The sequence below is a fragment of the Zeus faber genome (assembly GCF_960531495.2).
Source record: "Zeus faber genome assembly, chromosome: 3".
NCBI lineage: Eukaryota > Metazoa > Chordata > Actinopteri > Zeiformes > Zeidae > Zeus > Zeus faber.
Window position 1 is genome coordinate 23221460 of NC_137190.1, and position 23053 is coordinate 23244512.

The following is a 23053-nucleotide window of genomic DNA, read 5'->3' on the forward strand; positions in this document are numbered from 1 at the left end:
ACATGAACATATATTTTTGGTTGATCATATAAAATACAGGCTGAGATGTGCGAAATTTTTCTTTTGAGCTTCCCCGTCTGCTTGATAAACATGTAGCACGTAGAGGTTAAAGGAAGTATGTGGAAGACGACTGAAGCAAGGCCCTTGGATGCTTCACGGGGTCCTCCATGAGGCCGACAGTGTGTGTGTGAATGTGAAGCGGGACAGGAATGCCAAAGTCAAAGCTAAAGTGTCCGAATGTAAACGTGAGGAATCCAAAATGAAGGTCTCAAAACAAAGTCCCCGAAACAAAGGAAGTCTACAGCAGCTATTGTAACGCGCCGTCGTATTCTTTTATTTTTTTCCACCAGGCCTCGGTCCAGACACCCCGACGGGCCCTCTGTGCCAGTGGAGATATGATTCCTGCGTCAGCCCCTGCTTTAAAACATGCAGTGACCCCACCGGTGTAGCGTGTGTGACCATTCCAAAGTGAGTTCCAGCAGTGTCTCGCAAAGCCGCTAAACACAGCCAGCTTTGAATTAAGTCACTTGTGGTGGCAAAAAATGAGAGTACCGCGCTTCTCAAGGTAGACTTAAAAAATGGAAGATAGAAGTGCAAAATTTGAATAGTTCACACTGTGCTTCTATAATGTTCATGACATGGGCATTTCAATTAAAAAATATATATATATATCTAGGTTAAAATGATTTAGTCTAAAATCACATTTGGGCATATGATTGTTGTTGAATTACTTTGAGTCACTGAATTAATCTCAAATATGGAGTTCAGTAGAAAGGGGTCACCCAAAATCAGCACACCTTGAACCTGTAGAAACAACATCATTTAATTTCCAGTGAATTAGAATACAGGCTACAGTGTGCTCCTAATCTAAAAGTGCTTAGAAGATGGACAAGATGCAGTTTGATTTTTGTTGTGTGGTCGTGAAGCATTAAGTGCTGCAGAGTAGGTTTTTCAAACCCCCCTGTGTTTCCCTGCAGAGTGGAGGGCTGCCTTCCTGTTTGTCCTTCACACATGGTTTTGGACGAGGTCACCCACAGATGTGTCCACACGGGTGACTGTGAGTGTCCCTCTTCCTATTCCTATAACACACTCCTCCCCACTTCATCAGAATTTGTGGTTATTTGCAACAGTATTTTTCATTTTTACCAAATCTGACCTGATAGTATTCCTGCATCATTACCAAATTGGATGCTTCCACAAACAATGTGAGATAATATAGAACATATGCATTTTGTCGAAAAGCATGTCAGAGTGAAGTCAGAACATCCCCCTGTGGCGGAGACAGATGCATGGCGCCCCTTGGCGTGTGTCTTTTAGTTTATAGTGAGATTTGTGCGTACCTCACATTATTACGAGGGTGTAGAATTTCTTAGATGTTCGAATGTTCCTGCTATCATCGAACTAAGCAGCCTAATTCTCCATGCCCAAGTTGGATCTGAGGATCTAGCTGAACGGGTTTGGTCCCTCGGGACGTTTTATTCCTTTAGATTTCCCTTTTACGCTCTGTTTGGGGTTCTCGGTTCTGCCTCGGTACTTTTCTAACAGTGCTTTTATTGTTTGGGTTCAGGCATTAAGCCGGCAGTTGCTGTGCAGCCCATAACGCCATCCAGCGCTGAGACAACACCTGCAGCTGTCACTTCTGAGACCTCCAGTGCCTCAACCTCCACCCCCTCCTTAACTACAACCACAGCCTCCTCAGCTCTCCACACCCCCCCTACCACTACCACTCATATCCCAATTCCACAGCCTACCTCTGCAATAGAAACACAGACTACCTGGGCCACATCGAAAACAACCCCTGGCATGCCGACAAGTGAGCCAATCACTACTTCTGCCTCTTGGGCTCCTCATCTACCCAGTATAGCTGCGACCTCACCTTACCCAGCACCACCCACTGCAGTCAGACCTGAGACCCTGGAGCCACCGAAAACTACCACCACAGTCAAAGTGACATCAGCTTCACCTCGCACTGCAGTCAGTCCAACAGAGGAAACAAGCAGGCCCCCCGGATTCACTCTAAGCTCTATAGGCCCCACTATTTCCAGGACAACATCTGCCCCCTTTTCCATCACCACTCTATTTTGGCTCACCTCCTCTGTTAAGTCCACCATGCCCCGGGAGTCCCTGTTCACTTCTACACTCACCACACTCCAGCCGTCTACTGTTGTGGTTCCAACCATTAGCACAATCAAGGAGACAGCAAGCACCACCACCCTTCCTCCGGCACCAGTGCATACAACTACAGAGATCACACAGGCTACCACACATAGTAGCGTTGGTGTGGTGGTGTCTCCGATTGTGACCTCTACAACTCCTATTCCAACACGGGTCTCAGAGACACCAGTAGTTACAGACACTACCACCACCGTTAGAACAACCACTGCTTACACAACACCCACTAGAGAGCCTGGAACTACAAAGGAAACTTCACCAACGACAACAACCTTTTTCCCTCCAGGTTTACTGAGTACAGTATCTACGACACCTTCTGCTCCCCCGTCCACAGCTCCATCTGAAACAAGAACTATATCAGTGCCAGCAGTCACTCCAGCTAAAACCACAGAATCTGTCACACCAGCTGCTCCTCTCACAACTCTTAAAACAATAATATTGCACACAAGTGCAGAAGCCACCACATCCCCGGTGTCAGCAGTATCAACAGAAAAGACGGTGCATACCACCGTTACTGAGTTTACCACTCACACTACCCGTGATCCCGAGTTACCAGCGGCAACCGCAATCCATATGGTTCCAACCACAACCACACTGACTACTTCAATATCACCCACTTCAAAATCTAGAGAAACAACAGATAATGTGACAGTACCTTTGACCCCTACTTCTGAGAGGCCAGCATCTACAACTATAGCTGCAGCTGTACCATTAGGGACAACAGAAACCACAGTTGTTCTGCCTTCAACATCCACATTCTCTACAGAGAGTACGTCGAGGCCGACCAGAATTCCATTGACAGATAGAACCACATCTACAAGACCTTTAGAGATTTCGTCTGCATCCACCATTTCAACAGAATCTCCAATTTCCACAAAATCCACTGCATTACCAGTATTTATCACAAAGACCACTACTGTCCCAGTGCCACCATTGCCAAAGACTTCCACTCTGGAGCCACACACTTCGATGACCTCTCAGCCATGGCGTCCTCCCCATTGGGAAACCTCCTCTACTGCCCCCTACAGCACTGTAAAGATGTCCACTCCACAAGTCACCTCTGAAAGATTTACCCCACCAGTCATTTCCACCACCCACATTCTGCACGTTCCTGTGACAACACAGCCCATCATAACTGTTGCAACCTCAGCTTCCACAACTTTAACTCCAAAAACGACAGCTTTCTCAGAAATGTCAACTACTGCACAAGTCACAACTGCCACGACCCAGGAACCATTGACTGCCAAGCCTCCAACTGTATCTGGACCTCCTGAAACACCTTACACTACAATCACAAGTAAAGCACCGAGTATCATCGCTACAACACTTAAGCCAGTCACCCTACATCCAGTGACCAAGACAACATCTACATCTATACCTCCATTGACTGGCAAAATTGAGGTATCCACAAGTGTTACCACCTCCCAGCCACCTCTCTCTTGGTCTCCAGAGTACACCATCACCTCAACTGCCGTTCCCAGACCAACACCTCACCATGAAAAAGTCACCACCCGAGTTGTCTCAACTGCAAAAGTCACCCCAGCAACAACAACAAGGATTACCCGAGTAACAACAACCAGGACAACACCGAGAGTTCCATCAACCACGAGGGTGACCCCCATCATCACGACAACTGAGAGGTCAACCATCAGCACAAGCATTGCAGAGGCTACCGTAGCGACGACTCCAGCAGCAACCACTAGTTCAACGACTCTTGCTCCGCCAACACTGAGCCGGAGCCCTGGGACAACAGCAGCTTCAGGAGTCCCGTCTACATCCACTGGGACATCCTATGAGCGGACTACTACAGCCAGCACTACAGAACGTGTCTCACCTACAGTGCTTCCCAGTTCTACCACCACTCATGCTACAGTCCCTATTTTGGGTCCTACTCCAGTTCCTACCCAGACAACTGTAACAACATCTACAGCTGCTCCCATCACAGCCTCGGGAGAGACTGTGGCAACAACTCAAAAAACCTCCACCATCAAAGACATTGAGGTTTCCCCATCCACATTCAGAGCTGTAACACCTGTCCCTGATGGGGTGACCTCCACTTGGACCCCTGGCACCACTCCTAGTACTGTGCGAGTCCCTGCAGAGACATCAGGCCACGCTACGGAGCCAAAACCAGAAGAAAGCACCACTCTGATGGCGACCCCATCACCTGTGCCAGTTTCTCCATACTCCACATTGGAAACCACCCAACACACAGCGGAGGTCACAAGCTCCATTGTCATCTCGTCTACAAGGATGTGTACTGTGAGTAAATATATTTTTAGTCTTTGTTTGTTTGTTCATTCTTCCCTCATGTCTTGGAAGGGGTCTGCCTGGTAGTACTTAGAAAACTGCAAACATTGGGCTTGTACACAGCAGGAAACCATGTCTTAGTGCCAAATATACAGCATAAACCTCAATATGTATTAGGCTTGTATATGGTAGTGGGTAAAGCTGGATTTTACCATGTATCAGCAGATGGCTTTTTATACAGAAGAGTGTTGAGAGTGACTGTAGATTTTCCTCTACATTTCTTTCTCCAGCCTCCATATTCAGAGTTCATCGACGAGTGTACCAAGTACATCTGTGTGAACAATCAGCTGGTTTTGTTCAACAAATCCCAGAACTGCCCGTACGACTCCTCGCCTCCTAACTGTGGTCTGCTGGGATTCGCTATACTGGTCAATGGAGACAAGTGTTGTCCGCAGTGGGACTGTCCCTGTAAGGAATACACACACACACACACACACACATACACACACACACACACACACACACACACACACATAGATGTGCGCATATACTTATATTTAATTGAAATGTTTTGAAATTTGCATCATTTCTTGATTTGGACAAATAATTTCATTTCATATTAATGTTTGTGTTTTAGCTTTTATATAGATATACTGCATATGCAAACACAAAAAAAAAACAGACTGAAACATACCATCCCCCACTTTGTACTGGTTTGTATTGCTTTACATGTGTTGGCTCTTCTATTGGCTCCGTCTTCCAGGTCGGTGCTCGATCTTCCCAGACCTGAACGTGATCACATTTGATGGAAACAGCATTGCTGTCTACAAGGCTGCATCGTACATTGTGACCCAGCTGCCCAATGAGACAGTCAGCGTCCTGGTGCAGGAATGCCATGCCGGCTCGGAGACAGTAAGTCAATAGGACGCTGGAAATACAGATGACAGAGACAGATTTTCAGTCAATTTTAATCATTTAAATGCACATTTATAATTCATATTTTGAGGTTCCTAAAATAAATACTTATCTGATATCCCCCTACAAAAATAACTTTAAGGTGCTTGAGAATTTTAATGGTAAGTGTTTGTTTAAGTGGAGGGTGGGGCATCCTGTAAAATCATTACCTAAGCACAGCATTACAAAACAAGTTATGTATTGTCAACATGGCCGGCGAGTGGACGTGATCACTTTAAAACCCTTTTGAAGTGGGTTATTTTAGCTCCCAGTTGTGATTTGTGTTCTGCTTGTTTCTAAAGCGTCTTTGGAATTTCACAAACCTGTGTCTTGTGGCGCTCAACATTACCCACAATTCAAACAACATTGTGGTCAACAGACTGCAGAGGAGGGTGAGAGCTGAACTCTTTCATTTCTGATTTCAATTTTTTTTTTTTTTTAACATCTTGAGTTTACTGTATCGATATTCAATCAATATATTATTTATTTATTCAATATTTCATCTTTTCTTTAGCTCTATGTTAACTCAAGGTATGCTAAGCCACGTTTCAAGAAATTTGGCTTTGAGGTCCTTGACACAGGAAACATGTATTTGATCCGGAGTCCGGCAGGACTCAAACTCCAGTGGTTCCATAGCACTGGCATGATGGTGATTGAGACTGGGAGCTCCAGTAACAAGCTTCCCACCATGGGCCTCTGCGGTATGTGTTCCTTCTTTGGTAGCCATGATAGCCATATTCCTTGGATCTTTGTGATATCTTTCACCCCTTCTTCAGTAGCAATAATGCCATCCAATTGTATGTATTATGTTCCCAAGACAGCTCCCATTTCAGATCAATATTTGCCTAGTAACTGTTTAGGTCACAAAACGTTTGAAATCCACTCCCACTGTACCTTTTGAACTATGACAGCTATGCCATAAATCACTCTTCCTGAATGGATTGCCTCCCTAGTTTTTGTAATATTGATCTGAAAACCTTTGAATAAATATATACCATAGACCTTGCTCAAGTTTACTGTCAAAACTCATATCAACATAGACCCATTTCTTGTCCTTCTTCCAAACCCATAACTCCCCTCTACTCCCCTACTAGGTTATTGTGACGGGGACCCAGCCAATGACTTGACCCTGGCCAATGGCACCATGATTGGAGAGAGCGAGGACCCGGCGCTGTTCATTGACAGCTGGCAGGTGCCAAACACCACCAGCTACGTCAGCCAGAGCCGCCGCCGCGAGGTCAACTGCTCCACCAGCGACTGCTCCCAGTGCCTGTCCATGCTGGACAGCCAGACCTTCATTCCCTGCCATGTCTTTGTAGGTTACCCCTTCTCACTGCGCCAACATTCACCTAGGATCACAGAACCTTTGGTGTTAATGAGTCGGCTTCTTCCCTTCTAAAGCCATGCTTTGTATTTACAGGTCCCCCCGAGTGCATTTTGCGAGGTTTGGGTACGCGATGCTGAATATGTGAACAACCCATGTGTGGCGCTGGCTGCCTATGTTTCTACTTGCCACAAATTCAACATATGCATCGAGTGGCGCAGTCCCGAATACTGCCGTGAGCTCACTGACCTTGAATTGAAGTTCTCCTTCTCGCTCCATGGAATTGTTTCATTTACTAGATTGGTCTCTCCGCCTTTCAGCGTTCACCTGTCCGGAGACGCTGCGGTACCAGGCCTGTCTACCAGGCTGCACGGCCCAGTCCTGTCCCAATCAGGAGTTTGAGTCTGATCCAGGCCAGTGCTTGGGCCTCACCGAGGGCTGCGTGTGCCCTGAAGGGACTCTGCTCCATCGGCCCTACTCGGCGCTCTGCATCCCTCCGGAAAAGTGTGGTAAGCCCTTTGGTTCCTCCAATCCTGCAACCGATCCTGTTAACTCCAGGGTCAGAGCGCATGAGTTGTTTAGAATGATCACTTTCCTTAGCGCTAATGACAGTGATTAGTGCTTTATTCATTTTGTACAATCATAATACATGTACCAATCTGACCGTTTATTCATTGTTATAGCATGTACTGATAGCTCTGGTGTTCCGCGTGCCAACGGTGAGGTATGGAAGGCCTCGAGAGACGCCTGCTGCATATACCGCTGTGATAATGACTCCATCGTGCCTGTGGAGTACGACTGCTCCACTGTGGCTCTACCCGCGTGCCTTCGAGCAGGCGAAATGGTCATCAGCCTGGCAGACGACACCAGCTGCTGCCCGCAGAAGGCCTGCGGTAAGAAGCTTGGAACTCCCAACACCACGCAGGGCTAATCTGGCAATGTTGGGTATCTCTTGCTATCTCTTTAATACTATTACTGTGGCTTTAATTCGAATCTCACCATCTAGTGTTAAATCACAGTTTTAAACTCACAATGGCCAAAAACGACTTCATCTAAAATCGCCATTATACCTTCTCGAACTTCTAGAACTTGTTTTGCTTGAATCAGTCTGCATAATAGAGTGAATATAAACAACTTTAAAAGGATGCATGAGAACCCTTTGCGTTCCATAGGTCAATTCCTACTTATCCCACAGAATTGTTTAGTCTAATCTCACCTCAAACCTGGTATGATTTATCATCCTTACTCTGACACTACAGTTTGTAACCAGACTCTGTGTGACCTCCTCCCCCCGGGGTGTAAGTACGGGGAAAAGCTGGTTTCATACTACAGGCAGGATTCCTGCTGTCCTGACTTTGTGTGTGGTGAGTACGAGCTCTCCAATACAACTGATGATACTGATGTGTGATCTGTGTGTGTATCCACATATATTTGAGCTTAAGTGTGTGTGTGTGTGTGTGTCTGTGTGTGTGTGTGTGTGTGTGTGTGTGTGTGTGTGTGTGTGTGTGTGTGTGTGTGTGTGTGTGTGTGTGTGTTCAGAGTGTGATCCGGAGCTGTGCCAGTCAGAGGTGCCGACGTGTCGAGAGGATCAGACTCTGATCGCCACCAGAGCTGATGGAAGCTGCTGTTTGGCGCACATCTGCAGTGAGTTCATCCGTTAATTCCAACCACACTCTGATTGTCCATTCGGCAATTTCAAAATGACGTGGACGTGTGTGTGTGTGTGTGTGTGTGTGTGTGTGCGTGTGTGTGATTGTGTGTGCGTGCCTGCATGCGTGCGTCCGTGCGTGCGAGCGAGTGTGTGAGTGAGTGAGTGAGTGAGTGAGTGAGTGAGTGTGTGTGTGTGTGTGCGCGCGTGCGTGTGTGTGTGTGTGTGTGTGTGTGTGTGTGTGTGTGTAGCCGAATAATAATAGCCCAAAATAAAGAACAGAAATCACCTTATATATATGATCAACTAGAATATAGAATGTGTGATTCGGTGCCAATAAATAATGGTGGGGCATATAAGGTAGAAATAAAATGATGTGTTTAAGGTAGAAATGGTTACTATGTAATTACCAAGTTATTGCCATGCCTACAATGTTTATACAGTGTCACTGCGTGTGTGTGTGCGTGAATGCATGCATGCCTGCGTGCGTGTGTGTGTGTATGCGTCTGTGTGTGTGTGTTCCCTCCCAGTGTGTCAGGTCTGTCCAGAGCCTCTTCCAGCGTGTCAAGAGGGAGAAGTGCTGACAGTGGACGCCAACAGCACGGACCGCTGCTGTCCTGTCTACCACTGTGGTAGGAGCAGCATGCGGATACCCATAGACACACACACACACACACACACACACAGGAAACACAAAAATGTAGATACACACACACACACACACTCACACGTTCACATACGTACAGTACACACTGAAACACGTACAGTCACACACATTATACAATATAAGACAGTCACAATATGGTCATGATTTTCTATATGGAAATAGAATTGCTTTTGCTGACCTGTGATACTAATGGTTCTAAAAGGCACTGGGAGCTTATGGCCGATTGCTCATATAAGGACAGGGAAAGTGGAAAAGCAGAATGGTTCGGAAAAAATCATTTATTGGATCTAAAATTATCTAGATAATGTTGCGAGGTGTCTAAAATAAATTAAGCTTTGGTTTGAAGTCATACATCCACCATTTAAATAGTTAAACCTATCGTGTGACATCACCGCTGATAGCCTGCACATACAAAAGGTTTATTTCTTTCTTTTTATGATCCCCAATTTTTACGTCGATGTATTTTTTATATCATTCAATTTTTGATATTTGGACCCAGTATGATAGCAGTAGAAAGAGATTTGTTATCTTTGTTATATACTTAGTTACAGCGTATCTGCGTATTTATGCATGTGTGCGTTTATGTGTGTTTGTGTGTGTGTTTAGTGTGTGATCCTCACAGGTGTCCTCAGCTCAGTTGTCCTTTGGGAATGTCCATTTCGACCTCGTCCAGTCCAGACCAGTGCTGTCCCAGCCACACATGCGGTGAGTCGTCGCGCCACAAGACAAACACAGGACAGACTCTCCCCACTAAAATGAATTAACTAACTAATAATGACCGTTTTATAATGTATCTTCATAGCATTTAATCTCTGGACGTCTCATTGCCTTGCCTTTCACTTCTGTATCATAATGATCAATTTACAAATTCTTGACTTTATGTTAATCTGTTTTCAGAGTGCGCCTGTGAAAAAATCTCCACCCCGAAATGTAGCCTGGTAGGTTTCGATCTTTAATCCTTTATATAAATATATATATATATATATATATATATATATATATATATATATATATATATATAATGCCGGTACTGGTGTGCAAACACAAGCAGTGTGCCAAATATGAACTCTGTCTCTGTGTGTGTTGATGAAGGGAGAGACGACTCAGCTCGACAGAGTGTTCCTGGCGGATCCCCTAAACCAGTGTGCCTGCAAAAAATACAAATGTGGTGAGTGTGAGATGTAAAATACTCAGGGAAGGTCGAGGAAAACAACACTGTCCTCATGCATGGCGCCCTGGAGCAAGACATGGAGTACTGTTTGAACCTTTTGTGATTTTTTTTATTTTTGTAGTAAAAGCCACCATCAGTTCATTAAGACCTACAAATTCCATCCATTCCCAATACCCATTTTCATCACCTCATACACTTATAAAGCGGCCTTTATACTGCTAGAAGTTATGGGTTTCTAGATGAACTTTGAAACTCGAGGACTGTTGATATGTGCATTTTTAATAAATAAGGAGCTCAACTGCACTTAGCAATTTCTCTTGGAGAATGTACACTGGACAATGCAGTCCTGATTTTTTTACTCTAAAAATATACAAATTTTCCGCTACCTTACAACGCCTTAAGGTTGTGCTTCAACATTTATTGTCCCATTCACGCTAAAATAGTGATATATAAAATTGTATAAAATAATAAAAAATATCTTCACTATCTTTATTTATACAAACTCACATAAAATCAATGTCTAACGTTTGATCAATGTACGATTGTCTCTCCCTGCCCCTGTTTTGACAATTTCTCAATTGGACCACTCCCTGCGTGGTGCTGGGGAGGTTGAGGCCGTGGCCGTGTTGAGGTCGTACACCGATCTCTGTTTTTTTCCTTTCTCTTCTCACAGTGCGCGAGGCGGTGTGCGTAGACGGGGAGCGGGGTGTGATGCGTCCGGGCCAGGCCCTGGTGGAGCACAGCGCCGACGGCCTGTGCCACAGCACGCAGTGCACCCGCAGCCTGGACCCCTCCACCGGGTACCACCACCTCCGCACCAGCAGCACCAACTGCTCTGCCCAGTGCCAACCAGTGAGTGCGACGGAAACCTGTGTCACTGTGATGCACCGTGCACTGAACTTTGACCTCGTGACTTTATCATTGTTGTAATAATAAGCACATCACTGCTGATTATATCAGAGCGTCGCAATTATTGCATTATCTCCCAATTGCGATTATTTTAGAGGATGTTCAATGTCAATAGATTCTGCAATAGGTAGACGTGCATTACACTATTATACGCTAATAATATGATAGTCGCATAAAATTGTAAGACTAATTAGGCATCTGAAGTTTCCATCATCATGATATTTTCCAGAACCAGATCTACGTTCCACCTAAAGACCAAACAACGTGCTGCGGTGTATGTAAAAACATCTCCTGCCTCCACAAGGACGAGAACGGCACAACAGGGCTCTACAAGGTCAAAAAAAATACTAATTTCTTTTAGTTTTGAGATATATTTCATAAATCAATATTATAATTATTGAACACATTCATATTCGGAGTAAACAATGTGTCAGTAGGGCTGAGGGAAGGACAGCGTAAATGTCATTTATTACAGTGATCTACAAATGCACCTCAGTTTAAACCAGTAACTCTGGTTTTCACACTGTTGTTGTGGCCGGTTCTCTTAAGCAAAGAGTTATATGGGTTTTATTTTTCAGCCTGGGAAGTCCTGGGTGTCCAACTGTGTGAAGTACGAGTGCACAGACACTCTGTCGGGTCCCACGCTCGTGTCCTACACCTATAGCTGCCCCCCCTTCAACGAAACAGAATGCATGAAGGTGAGCGGGACGCAAAGCACTCACAACCGCGTACACACAAAGAGGCACACCAACACGCAGTCTATACTCACTGAGCACTTTAAAAGGGACACCTGTACACCTACTTATTTATGCAATTATCTAATCAGCCAATCATGTGGCAGCAGTGCAATGTATAAAATCATGCAGATGCGGGTCAGCAGCTTCAGTTAATGTTCACATCAACCATCAGAATGGGAAAAAAGTGTGATCTCAGTGTTTTCGACCGTGGCATGAATTTTGGTGCCAGACGGGCTGGTTGGAGTATTTCTGTAACTGCTGATCCCCTGGGGTTTTCACGCAGCACAGTCTCTACAGTTTGCTCAGAATGGTGCAGTACAACAAAAAACATCCAGTGAGCGGCAGTTCTGCGGACGGAAACGCCTTGTTGATGAGAGAGGTCAACGGAGAATGGCCAGACTGGTTCAAACCGCCAGAAAGGCTGGGGTAACTCAGATAAACAGCAGACAAACATCTCAGAATGCACCACACGTCGAACCTTGAGGCGGATGGGCTACTACAGCAGGAGACCACGTCGGGTTCCACTTCTGTCAGCCAAGAACAGAAAGATGAGGCTGCAGTGAGCACAGGTTCACCAAAACTAGACAGTTGAAGACTGGGAAAAGGTAGCCTGGTCTGATGAATCTCCATTTCTGCTGAGGCACACCGATGGCAGGGTCGGAATTCGGCGCCAACAGCATGAATCCATGGACCCAACCTGCCTTGTGTCAACAGTCCAGGCTGGTGGCGGTGGTGTAATGGTGTGGGGAATTTTTTCTTTCCACACTTTGGGCCCGTTAATACCACTCAATCATCGCTTGAATGCCGCAGCCTATTTGAGTTTTGTTGCTCACCATGTGCATTGCTTCATGACCACAATTGACCAATCTTCTAATGGATACTTCCAGCATGATAAAGCATTCACACAAAGCAAAGCAAAAGTCGTCTTAAACTGGTTTCATGAACACAACAATGAGTTCAATGTTCTTCAGTGTCGTTCCCCAGTCACAGGATCTGAATCCAACAGAACACCCTTGGGATTTCGTTGGAAAGTCGCAACATGAATGTGCAGCAGACAACTCTGCAGGAATTGCGTGATACAATCATGTCGACATGGACCAGAATCTCAAAGGAATGTTTCCCACATCTTGTGGAATTCATGCCAAGAAGAATTTAGGTTGTTTAAGAGCAAAGGGAGGCCCTACCCAGTATTAGTATAGTGTTCCTAATAAAGAGCTGAGTGAGTATATACACACACATATAGTCCACCACACACAAGTACAGTTGGGATTAATTATCCATAGATTTTTTAGGACTTATAATGATGATAATAATAATAATAATAATAATAATAATAATGATGATGATGATGATGATGATGATGATGATGATAATAATAATAATAATAATAGTAATAATAATACTATAATACCATAATACTTTTTTATTTATTCATTTATTTATTTGTTTATTTAATTAATAATTGAATTATTTCATTATTTTTTTCTATTATTTGAAAATGTTCAAGAAAATGAAAGAAATTGCTAATTTCTTCAGAATTAACAAAATTAACGCTGGAATACATTTTGGGGGAAAAAATCATAGCATGGCAACACCTTCAGCCCCTTCCTAAAATGCAATTCTATCAAATAAAATATATCAAATTTAAAAAAAAATTTTAAGAAATGGATCTTTATCTTTTCTCGTTTATGTTCATCCTAATAATCTCACTGTTTCCAGATCGGTGGAAGTATTGTAAGTTACATGGACGGATGCTGCAAGACATGTGAGTAATTTGAAGACAGCACATGCCATGGGGTTCTGGCTCAACCTGCTAGTGTAGTTCTCTAGACGGATAGGTCACGGCTGACGCTAAAAGATGCTCTATTCCATCCAAATACACAATGCAATGGAATAGAGTGTAGAGCAAATGAAATATAGTTTCCAAGTTCATGTTTACCCTTCAACCTTTGTTAGCCATAGACCACTGAATCCAAACTAAATCCCAACAGTTATATTCCCATCGGCATCGGGGCTGTTTTGTTTTTATGCCCGTTCCGAATTGCTGTTTAAATGTTGATTTCAAACGCTAGTAGGATCTGTTGGTATGCTTTTCAGTGAATACATTGATTTGTATCACAACATTGACAAATCTGAAATCAGAAAGCTCACAGTGTCATTGAAAAGCATGTGCTGACGTGCGGGTGGGTGTGTGGTTCATGTCCTGAGTCTGATCATGTACCGATCCCACCAGGTCATGGATTCTCTGTCTTGCCCTTCCCCGTTAGTCCATTGACACCCACAGTTAACACAAACTGTGAACGAGGTACCAAACTCAGCTGAAAATCACAAGGCTTGCCAGCACCATTGTTGATATTCAACAATGTACTTCCCTCCAAAATATAAAAACAATCAATGCCCCCCACCCCCCGAAAAAAAAAAAAAAAAAAAGAAAAAACCTTAAAGGATCAACTTGTAGTCAATCTTTTTCTAACCAGTTTTTACAGATGGCAAAAAACCATCTCCCCCCTATACACCTTCCTGTCTGTTGATTGACGTAGATGAAACCGTTAAACTCTACCCCCATTTTGCACTGTCTGGGCAGTGCATTGTTGATCGCCAACAATGTACTGTTGGTAGTGGCCGAGTAGACAGGTCTAGATGTGTAGATGCATGACTGTGCGTGGCCGTGGCTGCTGCTCGGGGCCGGCGGCAGGGTCTGTCAGCTGTTTGGGGGATCATGGTAAACACGGAGCCATTGTACAGGATCCACAGCGCGTGGCGGCTGCATTACAGCTGAAATATTGGTCGGGAAATTGTTTTGTAAAGACAATTTGTGAGTTTTTTATTACAAGGCAAATAAAATGATGAGGATGTCAAGCCCATGTGCCCAAAGAGGACTTTTGCAATGGCTTTTACTATGTTTTCCTTGAGTGTGATCCCTAGGAACAAGACAAATATATCTGCATTCCTGTAAACGAAACTACAGGTGGGGGACAAAACAAGAGAAACACCCACACAATATACTATTATCAAGGACCAAATATGCAGTAGGACCTTTGCCTTCAGAACAGCTGCAATCCTTCTTGGAAGGCTGTCATATAGGTCCTGCACTGCGCGTAGTGGGATGTTACACCTGTCTTCAAGAATACGTCCTAATGCAGGTTCAGTGGTGTTTAGTTGAGGTGATTGGGAGGTCGTGGCAGGAGACGGACTCCATCCAGGGGTTCGTTCGGAACCATTCTGGGATTTGTTTAGTGCTGGTTATTGGGGGGCATCATCATCCTGGAATATATCATGAGATTGTTTGCACTATAGGTTGCACCTGGTCTTATAAATGGACCTTGGTCATTATACGACCATGCAGAGCAATTATTGGACCCAATGACTCCCCGGAGATGGCCGCCCAGACCATTACAGCCCGGCTATGTTTAACAGTTGGCAACAGACACTGTGTGTTGAGGGGGTCTTTGAGAATTCCCGAAACATAAACCCATCCGAAAGTCAGAGTTGGGGTAAAGGACTCATCAGACCATATGGTCTGATGAGTCTTTTACCCGTCTTTTACCCCAACAAAACCTGGATCTCTGGGCAATGGGAAAAAGTAATATTATTATTACTTTTTCCATTGCCCAGTTGTCCACGTTTTCTTCTCCTTACACCAGGCTTTCTCTTATTTTGTCCACACCCTGTACCTCCAGCATGACTCGCTTTTCAAATTGTCTAGCTTTGCAGCAAAATGACACCGCTCTTGCTTTAAGTAGAACGTTATGACACCCAAATACTAATATCAGCCGTTATCAAGAAGGGTTTTGTAACATGGCTCTTCTGAAAGCGTGGTTTCTCTTTTGTTTCTCTAATGAATAGAGATTACTTTTTTTCCCCGGTTAGAACGCTCTGGTTCGGGGATTATTTTGACAACTGATCTTTGGAACAGCTGTCAATAGCTTGGTAAAAGTGTAGCCGTTAGGGCTGAATGATCACATATCAGGTAAAGGAACTACATTGCAGTTGTCACAGGTTTAAGAGAGTGGAGGCTGAGGTTTAACTGAACTGAAAGTACTATACACGTATATCTATTCACTCTTTTACGTTAAAATGTACGGTAAATGTAACTCATGGCCTGCAGAGTTACTGGAGCGTTCATGTTTAATTGTCAGATATCAGTTTCAGACACCGTCTCATCTGCATCTCTCTGATCGTTTAACTCACGCACACTGACTAAAATTCACTTGTGCGGCTCGTGCATGATGTGTTTCCCTGTCGCAGTCGTGCTTTCCCAACGGTTCCAGGCGTGCGATCGAAACGGACTCGGCGAGGCGGACGTTCCGACTCGATTGATTCCGTGTGATTTGCTGTCGCACACGCAGGTAAAGAGGACGGGAAGTCGTGTCAGAAGGTGACGGTGCGGATGACCATCAGGAAGAACGACTGCCGCAGCAACAGGCCGGTGTGTTGACAGCAGCGCTGGGTTTGAGTTTCAATAATGTCCATACTTGGGCAACATGCAAGGACTTAATATGACGAAGGTCTGATGGTATATTATCGAAATATATGAATAAACTATCTTGATACGAAATCCTTTCATCCTATCATGATAGTCTATTGATATATACAATATATATATATTGATATATCACACAGTTTATGTACAGTGTCCATATGTTTATGCAGACTTTCCTATGTCAGAATGTTAATTGTTGACAGAGCTTCATTGTTTATTGACATGTTTTGGTTGATTGTAGATTGTCATTGTTTTCTAATTTGTAGTCTTTATTAGATTGATTTGGGTGTTTTTTTTCTTATTACTTATTTCTTTCTATCTGTCTATCGATCTATGTATGTATGTATCTATCTATCTATCTATCTGTCTGTCTGTCTGTCTGTCTGTCTGTCTGTCTGTCTGTCTGTCTGTCTGTCTATCTATCTTTCTATCTGTGTCTGTCTGTCTGTCTGTCTGTCTGTCTGTCTGTCTGTCTATCTAACAATGTCTGTGTGTCTGTCTGTCGTCTGTCTCAATGTCTATCTGTCTGTCTGTCTGTCTGTCTGTCTGTCTGTCTGTCTATATCAAGGTCTGTCTGTCTGTATGTCTGTCTATCTACATTTACATTACATTTACATTTAGTCATTTAGCAGACGCTTTTATCCAAAGCGACTTACAAGGGAGGATAACATTCAAGCTACATTGCGACAGAGATTAGTGTAACAACAACATTAGTGTAACAATAAACACTGCAAGGTGGTGCTAAGTAATTGTGGGTTAGGAGAGGAGGTACTCACTTGAAGAGCTGTGCCTTCAGGTGCTTCTTAAAGACAGAGAGGGAGGTCCCCGCTCTGGTCATTTTTGGCAGCTCGTTCCACCAACGTGGAACTACAAATGAGAATAGCCTGGATTGCCGTGGCTGTATGGCCGGCAGAGCCAGGCGACGCTCATTTGACGAGCGCAGCATCCGGGGGGCAACATGTGCTCCTACAAGAGCATTTAAGTAGGTGGGAGCATTCCCAGCCATCACTCTGTAGGCCAGCATCAGAGACTTGAACCTGATGCGAGCGGCTACAGGTAACCAGTGGAGCTCCATGAGCAGCGGAGTGACATGTGCCCTCTTTGGCTGGTTGAACAGCAGTCGCGCCGCCGCCGCATCTATCTATCGATGTCTGTCGTCTGTCTCAATATCTATCTATCTCGTCAAATGTTCACAAAGATTGAGGCATAAATGATCAGATGTAGGAACCCATCCTAGATGGACAACAGTCTCCAGCGCCTTGTACTGACTGCATCGATTTCCTCTCTTCCCTCGACGAGAATCGCGTCCCGAATTCAACCTCCCCCCCTCCCTCCCTCCCTCCTTCCAGGTGAACATCGTGTCGTGCGACGGCAAGTGCCCGTCGGCGAGCATCTACAACTACAACATCAACACGTACGCGCGCTTCTGCAAGTGCTGCCGGGAGATGGGGCTGCAGCGGCGCGCGGTGCAGCTCTACTGCAGCGGGAACTCCACCTGGGTCAGCTACTCCATCCAGGAGCCCACCGACTGCTCCTGCCAGTGGTCCTAGAGGCACTCCGTCACTGTGATGCGGGTCTACACGGACACACACATACACACACACACACACACTTGCCACTGTAACTATGAAAGCTGCATTCTGGTGCATTATTTTCTGTTTCATGCTCAAAATGGACGGCCGTGCTCCCTTGTACAGTTTTTCTCTGCGATTTTTTTGTCAACAGTGAAGAAGTGACCGCAACATCGCTTTGTTTTCTATTGCTGCGTTGGTTTCGAGGGGTTGTGCGTTGGTTTTGGAGAGGTTTCAAGGCAGGGGGTTTGAGTAAGAGGTACCCGTGCTGTGATTGGGCGAGGAGTTAAAAGTGGGAGGGGCTCTGCTGAGACTAAACTGCTGTATAGGAAGTTCTTCTATGGATAATAAACAGCCTGCCGCCGGGTGGACTGGTTCATGGAGTGCGGTGCCCAGACCTCATACACAAACTTAAATATTAAATATATGCTCCTGAAAGACGACAAGGTGGCATAGCGAGGAGCGAGCGTTCAATTTGGGACTGGAGAACGCGACCATTGGTTTGTTCCCACCTATAATCACTGATCCCATATTATGAGTTTTAATTTTCACTTTCTCCTACAGCGCTCAATTGAATTATTATTATTATTATTATTATTATTATTATTATTATTATTATTATTAGTGAGTGAGAACAAAATTAAAAATTCTTCGTCACGACCCCAAGGTTGGTGAGCGCGACAGTTTATCACCACCCGGAAAAAAAACAGAATGAAATTGACTGTTGAAAACCAAAATGAGAAACTCTGAAACTCATAACCAAAAGACTTTGTACTGGATTGTACACGAGCCACTTGCCTTAACTTCTGCCTTGTCTGTAAATAAGTCAATGACTTAGTCTTTGTTGAAATATTTCCTACTTTTTTTTTTTTTTTTTTTTTTTTTTTAATTATTGAATTTGAGATAGATATTTTACCTTTTGAAAAATAACAAAGTGGACATGCTGTATATCCAGTGACATTAAATATCGCCAATATAATCAATGCTAGTGAGTTACTGCTTGAATGATTCAAACCATGCTGTATGTGGAGCACTTTATTTATTTATTTGACTTCAGTAGAGCGCAGACATTTCGGTCTCGTCCGCCATGAAGCCGACCCGGGCGAAAGGGTTTGGACCCCGAGCGGAGACGCGAGGTATGTGCGAGCGACCAGAACACGGTTCGGGATTCGGCTCCCTCTCTGACCGCGCGTCTCCGTGACGTCGAAAAAAAAACAAACCCGGAACAACTGCAGTTCTTTCTAAGGGGACTTTGATGACGGGAAGCTGTCTCCTCGCGGTGTCATCGGAGATGCATGTGTTTCTGTTGGAGCCCTGTTGTCCTGTCTAGAGCGGTTATTTCCTTGTTTTGTCGATATTAAACAACACCCGGCACAACAGCCCATTTGAGGTGAATTTGTACCATACAGATGTACATTCGCATTTTCAATAAATATTTTTTTTCCTCGGACGTCACAATACAATTATTTTCATAGGGGCGTACTGTGTCCCGCTGGGCAAAAAGAATTCTGTCGTCGCAAATTATAAATCACGCCAAGTCAAATAGCCTGTGGGCCGTGTTTTCTGCTGATGTTTAAAGGATACGTTTGCTGTTTTTCAACCGGGGTCTTATTCAAATGTTCCCCTCCTTTGTAACTGTTCATAGCGCAATCTAGCTGAAGCTTTACTGTTGAGAAACGTGCCACTCTGCTGCAGCTTCTCGCTGTGCTTGAATCCAGTCCAAGGAGGCAAACGTTCAAGCATTTTTTGTACTTTTCTCTTTTGCACTTCTGCAAATTTGCTGTTTCGGCTACATGTGGGCTAAGGGAAGAGACTAGAAACAGGAAGTTGTGCTACTTCTTACTACAATGTGCTGTAGCCAACGTTATGCTTTGAATGTACTGCAGCGACTACAAAAAGTCGTCGAACCATTTACATTTTATGTGATTTGAAGCGCATTGAATGTGCTTCAAAGAGGATATTCTATATATTTTAAGGCTTAAACGTTTGCCCCATTGGGCTGCATTTACAGTAAGCACACCGAGAAGCAGCAGCAGAGTGGTAAGTTTCTTAATAGTAAAGCATTCAGAAAGTTAGAAATGATGAGAAACATCATTTTATTTAGGCCTGGGTTGGAAAAAAAGCCATCCTTGTTTATCATGTCAAATGGAGGTGGTAGTTGGTTTACAGTGTATTCATACAGTATATATATACAGTATATATATATAAAACATTATTTTTATTTTATTATTATTTTTTTAATCAACTCAATTAAAATTTTGTACAAGATTTGGTTTTGCACTTGCAAAACCTTACCACATTTGGAACCCCTAGTTTAAAAAAAGTGTGGCCATTGACATAACCAATGTAACTCAATTGGTTTTCCAATTGTAATACATTGGTTATAACCAAAAGCCGTCCTTTACTCTTATCTGTAACATTACACTGAATAATATCCACTGGGGCTATTGTAAGATACGGGCACATCTCCCACCACACAGCTGTCACACTAATGAACTTCCCCTCTCTTTTTAAAGTGAAACGCATGATGAAGTCATGGGGAATTAAGCGTAACATAATTCTGACGCTGACGGACCGGACTTGCGGGTTAGAACAGACCCCACGACAGATGTGAACAAGAGCTTTTGGGAAGGCTGCGAGGGACCACACCAGAGTGCAGCAAGTCGCCCTTTCACGTTTTCCTGCAAATTCCGAGTTCAATATCAATCAAACGCTAAACCAGATGCGGAAAGAGGGAATATCTAAAGACCGGGAAGCGCCGTGAATCTTCCAGAGCGCCGGGCTAATTACATGGCTCAGCATCTCTGGCACGAGGACACAGGGAAAATGATACCTAAGCCGGCGATGCCGAAAAATCTGGGCACTGAAATGTTATAGCGGACATATAAAGCGAGCCACTGACATTTTATCTTTATTCATATGCCTGGTCAGGGAGGCTTGACAGGGCAAAGCTGGCGCATCCCACGGGGCTCAGATGGAAGTGGAGGAAGTTCGGCTGAAGAGGAAGAGAGCCAGCGACCTGCAGTGCACCCGCTGTTGGCGCACACTAAGTGTCCAATGTCACATGTGGCTCGCTGCAGGTGGAGAAAACCTGACAAAACGTGGATGTTCGGGGGACTCAAACGGACCGAAACCTCTATAACGCACGGAAGGAGTAGCGTTAAACAACCTCCTTGCTTTCCCAAATTCACTTTGATATTTCAGGGTGCGAGTTGGAGAAACTCACCGACTACCCGAAATAACTTCTATTTTTGAATATTTGGTTTTATTTTGTTCACCGGGTCGGCAAGGTTTCTTCTACTGCCAGCAGCACCACACGAGGAGCTCTGCAACAGTTGGATGGAGTCAGATGCCTCGAGATTAGAGGATCCTTAAGGGAGCTGAAAGTATTGTGTAGTTTGTAACATCTACACATGCAGGGGCCAAACTCCAGTCCAAGAATTTGAAAGTCATTCAATTTTCGTCTTCAAATTATTTTGTGTGATTGAGTTTCATTTCATTTGCAATACGTAATTTATTCTCTGTTTCTCTCTCTTAGTCATTATATATTCTCTATTATTTCTTTCACACTTTGAGAATAGACTTAAACCTGCTTCATATACCGTAAATACGCCTAGAAGTACAACCCCATCTGATCTGAAACAATTAAAAAACAAGTTTACGAGCAGTTTTTAATCACGTCCTAGAGGCCTTCATTTTATAAAGCTCTCAAATCTTCCGCTTGAGAGGTTTCCGTGATTGGATACCGGTCGTGAGGGACGTTGCCTGTTTCACACCAGGTACCGCCGATTCTTAACAGTAGCGCAGTGCCCGTTCGAAACATGCCTGTTCGGAGCGGGCCGCACCAAGGACGTCGGTCGCTCAGCCGCAGAGCCCTGAAGCCACGGCCAGGGTTCAAAGTTTATTAATATTACCCGTTGGCGCGTGGGCGAAAATTGCACCAAATTGGACACCGCACGCCCTTGGGTCCCCAGCGACACGCCCGCCAAGGGTGAGGTAGATCGGGTGAACGGTTGTCAAGATAATCGTATGACCGGCAGGCAGACGGACAGACAGACAGGCAGGCAGACAGACAGACAGACAGACAACCACCCCTCCCTTGATAGTGAGATGGCACAAACATCAGACACTTGTTTTTTTTCTGCCTCTGGGCCAAAAGGGATCACGCCCCAGGCCTCCAGGGGGCGTTAGTAAAGCACGTCGATGGAAACTGAGAGTGACACACACTCTGGGACTTGTCATTGTTGCAGAGATCTCTGTTGGAGATAAGGGATCAGAAGTGGAAAAACCCAAACAGGACGGATCAATTATCAGAGCCATGAGAAGGTTATTAAAACGGATGTTCTGGATAATCTGCCCATTAATAATCTGCCCAACAGCTTTGAGTCACGGAGCTGTTTTCAAGCGCCGCACCTTAATTAAGCAAAATGAGGATCTTATGAATTGATAAGGATGATATCATTTTAGGACAACTTCCTGCTTGGTGATTTTAAAGGGTTTCACAAATAAAATGAACTTCTGTATAGTTTTGTTTCGAAAAAAAAAAAAGGCTTGTTTCGTCTCGCTGTCATCTGGGTGAGTCTGAGTGATTCAGAGCCGGTCTCTGGTTTTTCATGTGTTGGTTACTGATCATTTGGCACTTTTTGGAAACGAGGCCCGAGTCAAACATGAGGCTCAGAGAACCGACCATGTTCGTTAGCCCACTTCAGGCCGGCCGTCCTGGGAAGGGGAATCCCTCTCGTCGTGATCCCTTCTCAAGGTTTCTCCACCCCCACCCCCATCACCCCCATCACCCCCACCGAGTTTTTCTTTTCGCGGGCTGGGGTTGAAACCAGGGGATGCTGTTGATTTCCATATAAAATGTGGCGCTTGAGAAGCCCTCTGAGACTGTACTGTGATTATGGGCTGTATAAACTTGACTACTGTCATTCCACTATACATAGTAAATACACTTGAAATGTTCTATCGGTAAGACTTGCCACGGTATGTACCACGACGCCTGTTCTTAAAGCCGAATATCACAGAACCTCTTGTCTAGTTGCAGTTGTGGACCTATCCAGAGCTACTTCGAATCCTCATACAAAGCATTTTACTATTTTTGTGGTGGTAAAAATAGCGCTCATATAACCTTAAATTCCTTAAACATTTCAAACAGCTTTCCAAATTA

General features: G+C 44.4%; 1 protein-coding gene across 1 annotated transcript in view; it reads left to right on the forward strand.

Annotated features, from left to right (window-relative positions):
• The window catches only part of otog (otogelin), a gene marked incomplete at both ends in the record, with an annotated part of 45497 nt that extends 27632 nt beyond the window's left edge, over positions 1-17865 (forward strand). The window contains 26 exons of the mRNA XM_079997291.1: positions 351-468; positions 978-1057; positions 1747-1813; positions 3068-3204; positions 4349-4434; positions 4713-4890; positions 5186-5334; positions 5679-5768; positions 5891-6077; positions 6471-6691; positions 6797-6935; positions 7021-7209; positions 7384-7593; positions 7960-8064; positions 8240-8344; positions 8879-8980; positions 9622-9720; positions 9913-9953; positions 10108-10183; positions 10860-11038; positions 11325-11429; positions 11674-11793; positions 13552-13597; positions 14066-14137; positions 16182-16261; positions 17665-17865. Coding sequence (XP_079853417.1) covers positions 351-468; positions 978-1057; positions 1747-1813; positions 3068-3204; positions 4349-4434; positions 4713-4890; positions 5186-5334; positions 5679-5768; positions 5891-6077; positions 6471-6691; positions 6797-6935; positions 7021-7209; positions 7384-7593; positions 7960-8064; positions 8240-8344; positions 8879-8980; positions 9622-9720; positions 9913-9953; positions 10108-10183; positions 10860-11038; positions 11325-11429; positions 11674-11793; positions 13552-13597; positions 14066-14137; positions 16182-16261; positions 17665-17865 — 3182 coding nt within the window. The remainder of the gene's footprint in view (positions 1-350; positions 469-977; positions 1058-1746; positions 1814-3067; positions 3205-4348; positions 4435-4712; positions 4891-5185; positions 5335-5678; positions 5769-5890; positions 6078-6470; positions 6692-6796; positions 6936-7020; positions 7210-7383; positions 7594-7959; positions 8065-8239; positions 8345-8878; positions 8981-9621; positions 9721-9912; positions 9954-10107; positions 10184-10859; positions 11039-11324; positions 11430-11673; positions 11794-13551; positions 13598-14065; positions 14138-16181; positions 16262-17664) is intronic.
• Positions 17866-23053: the final 5188 nt, after the last annotated feature.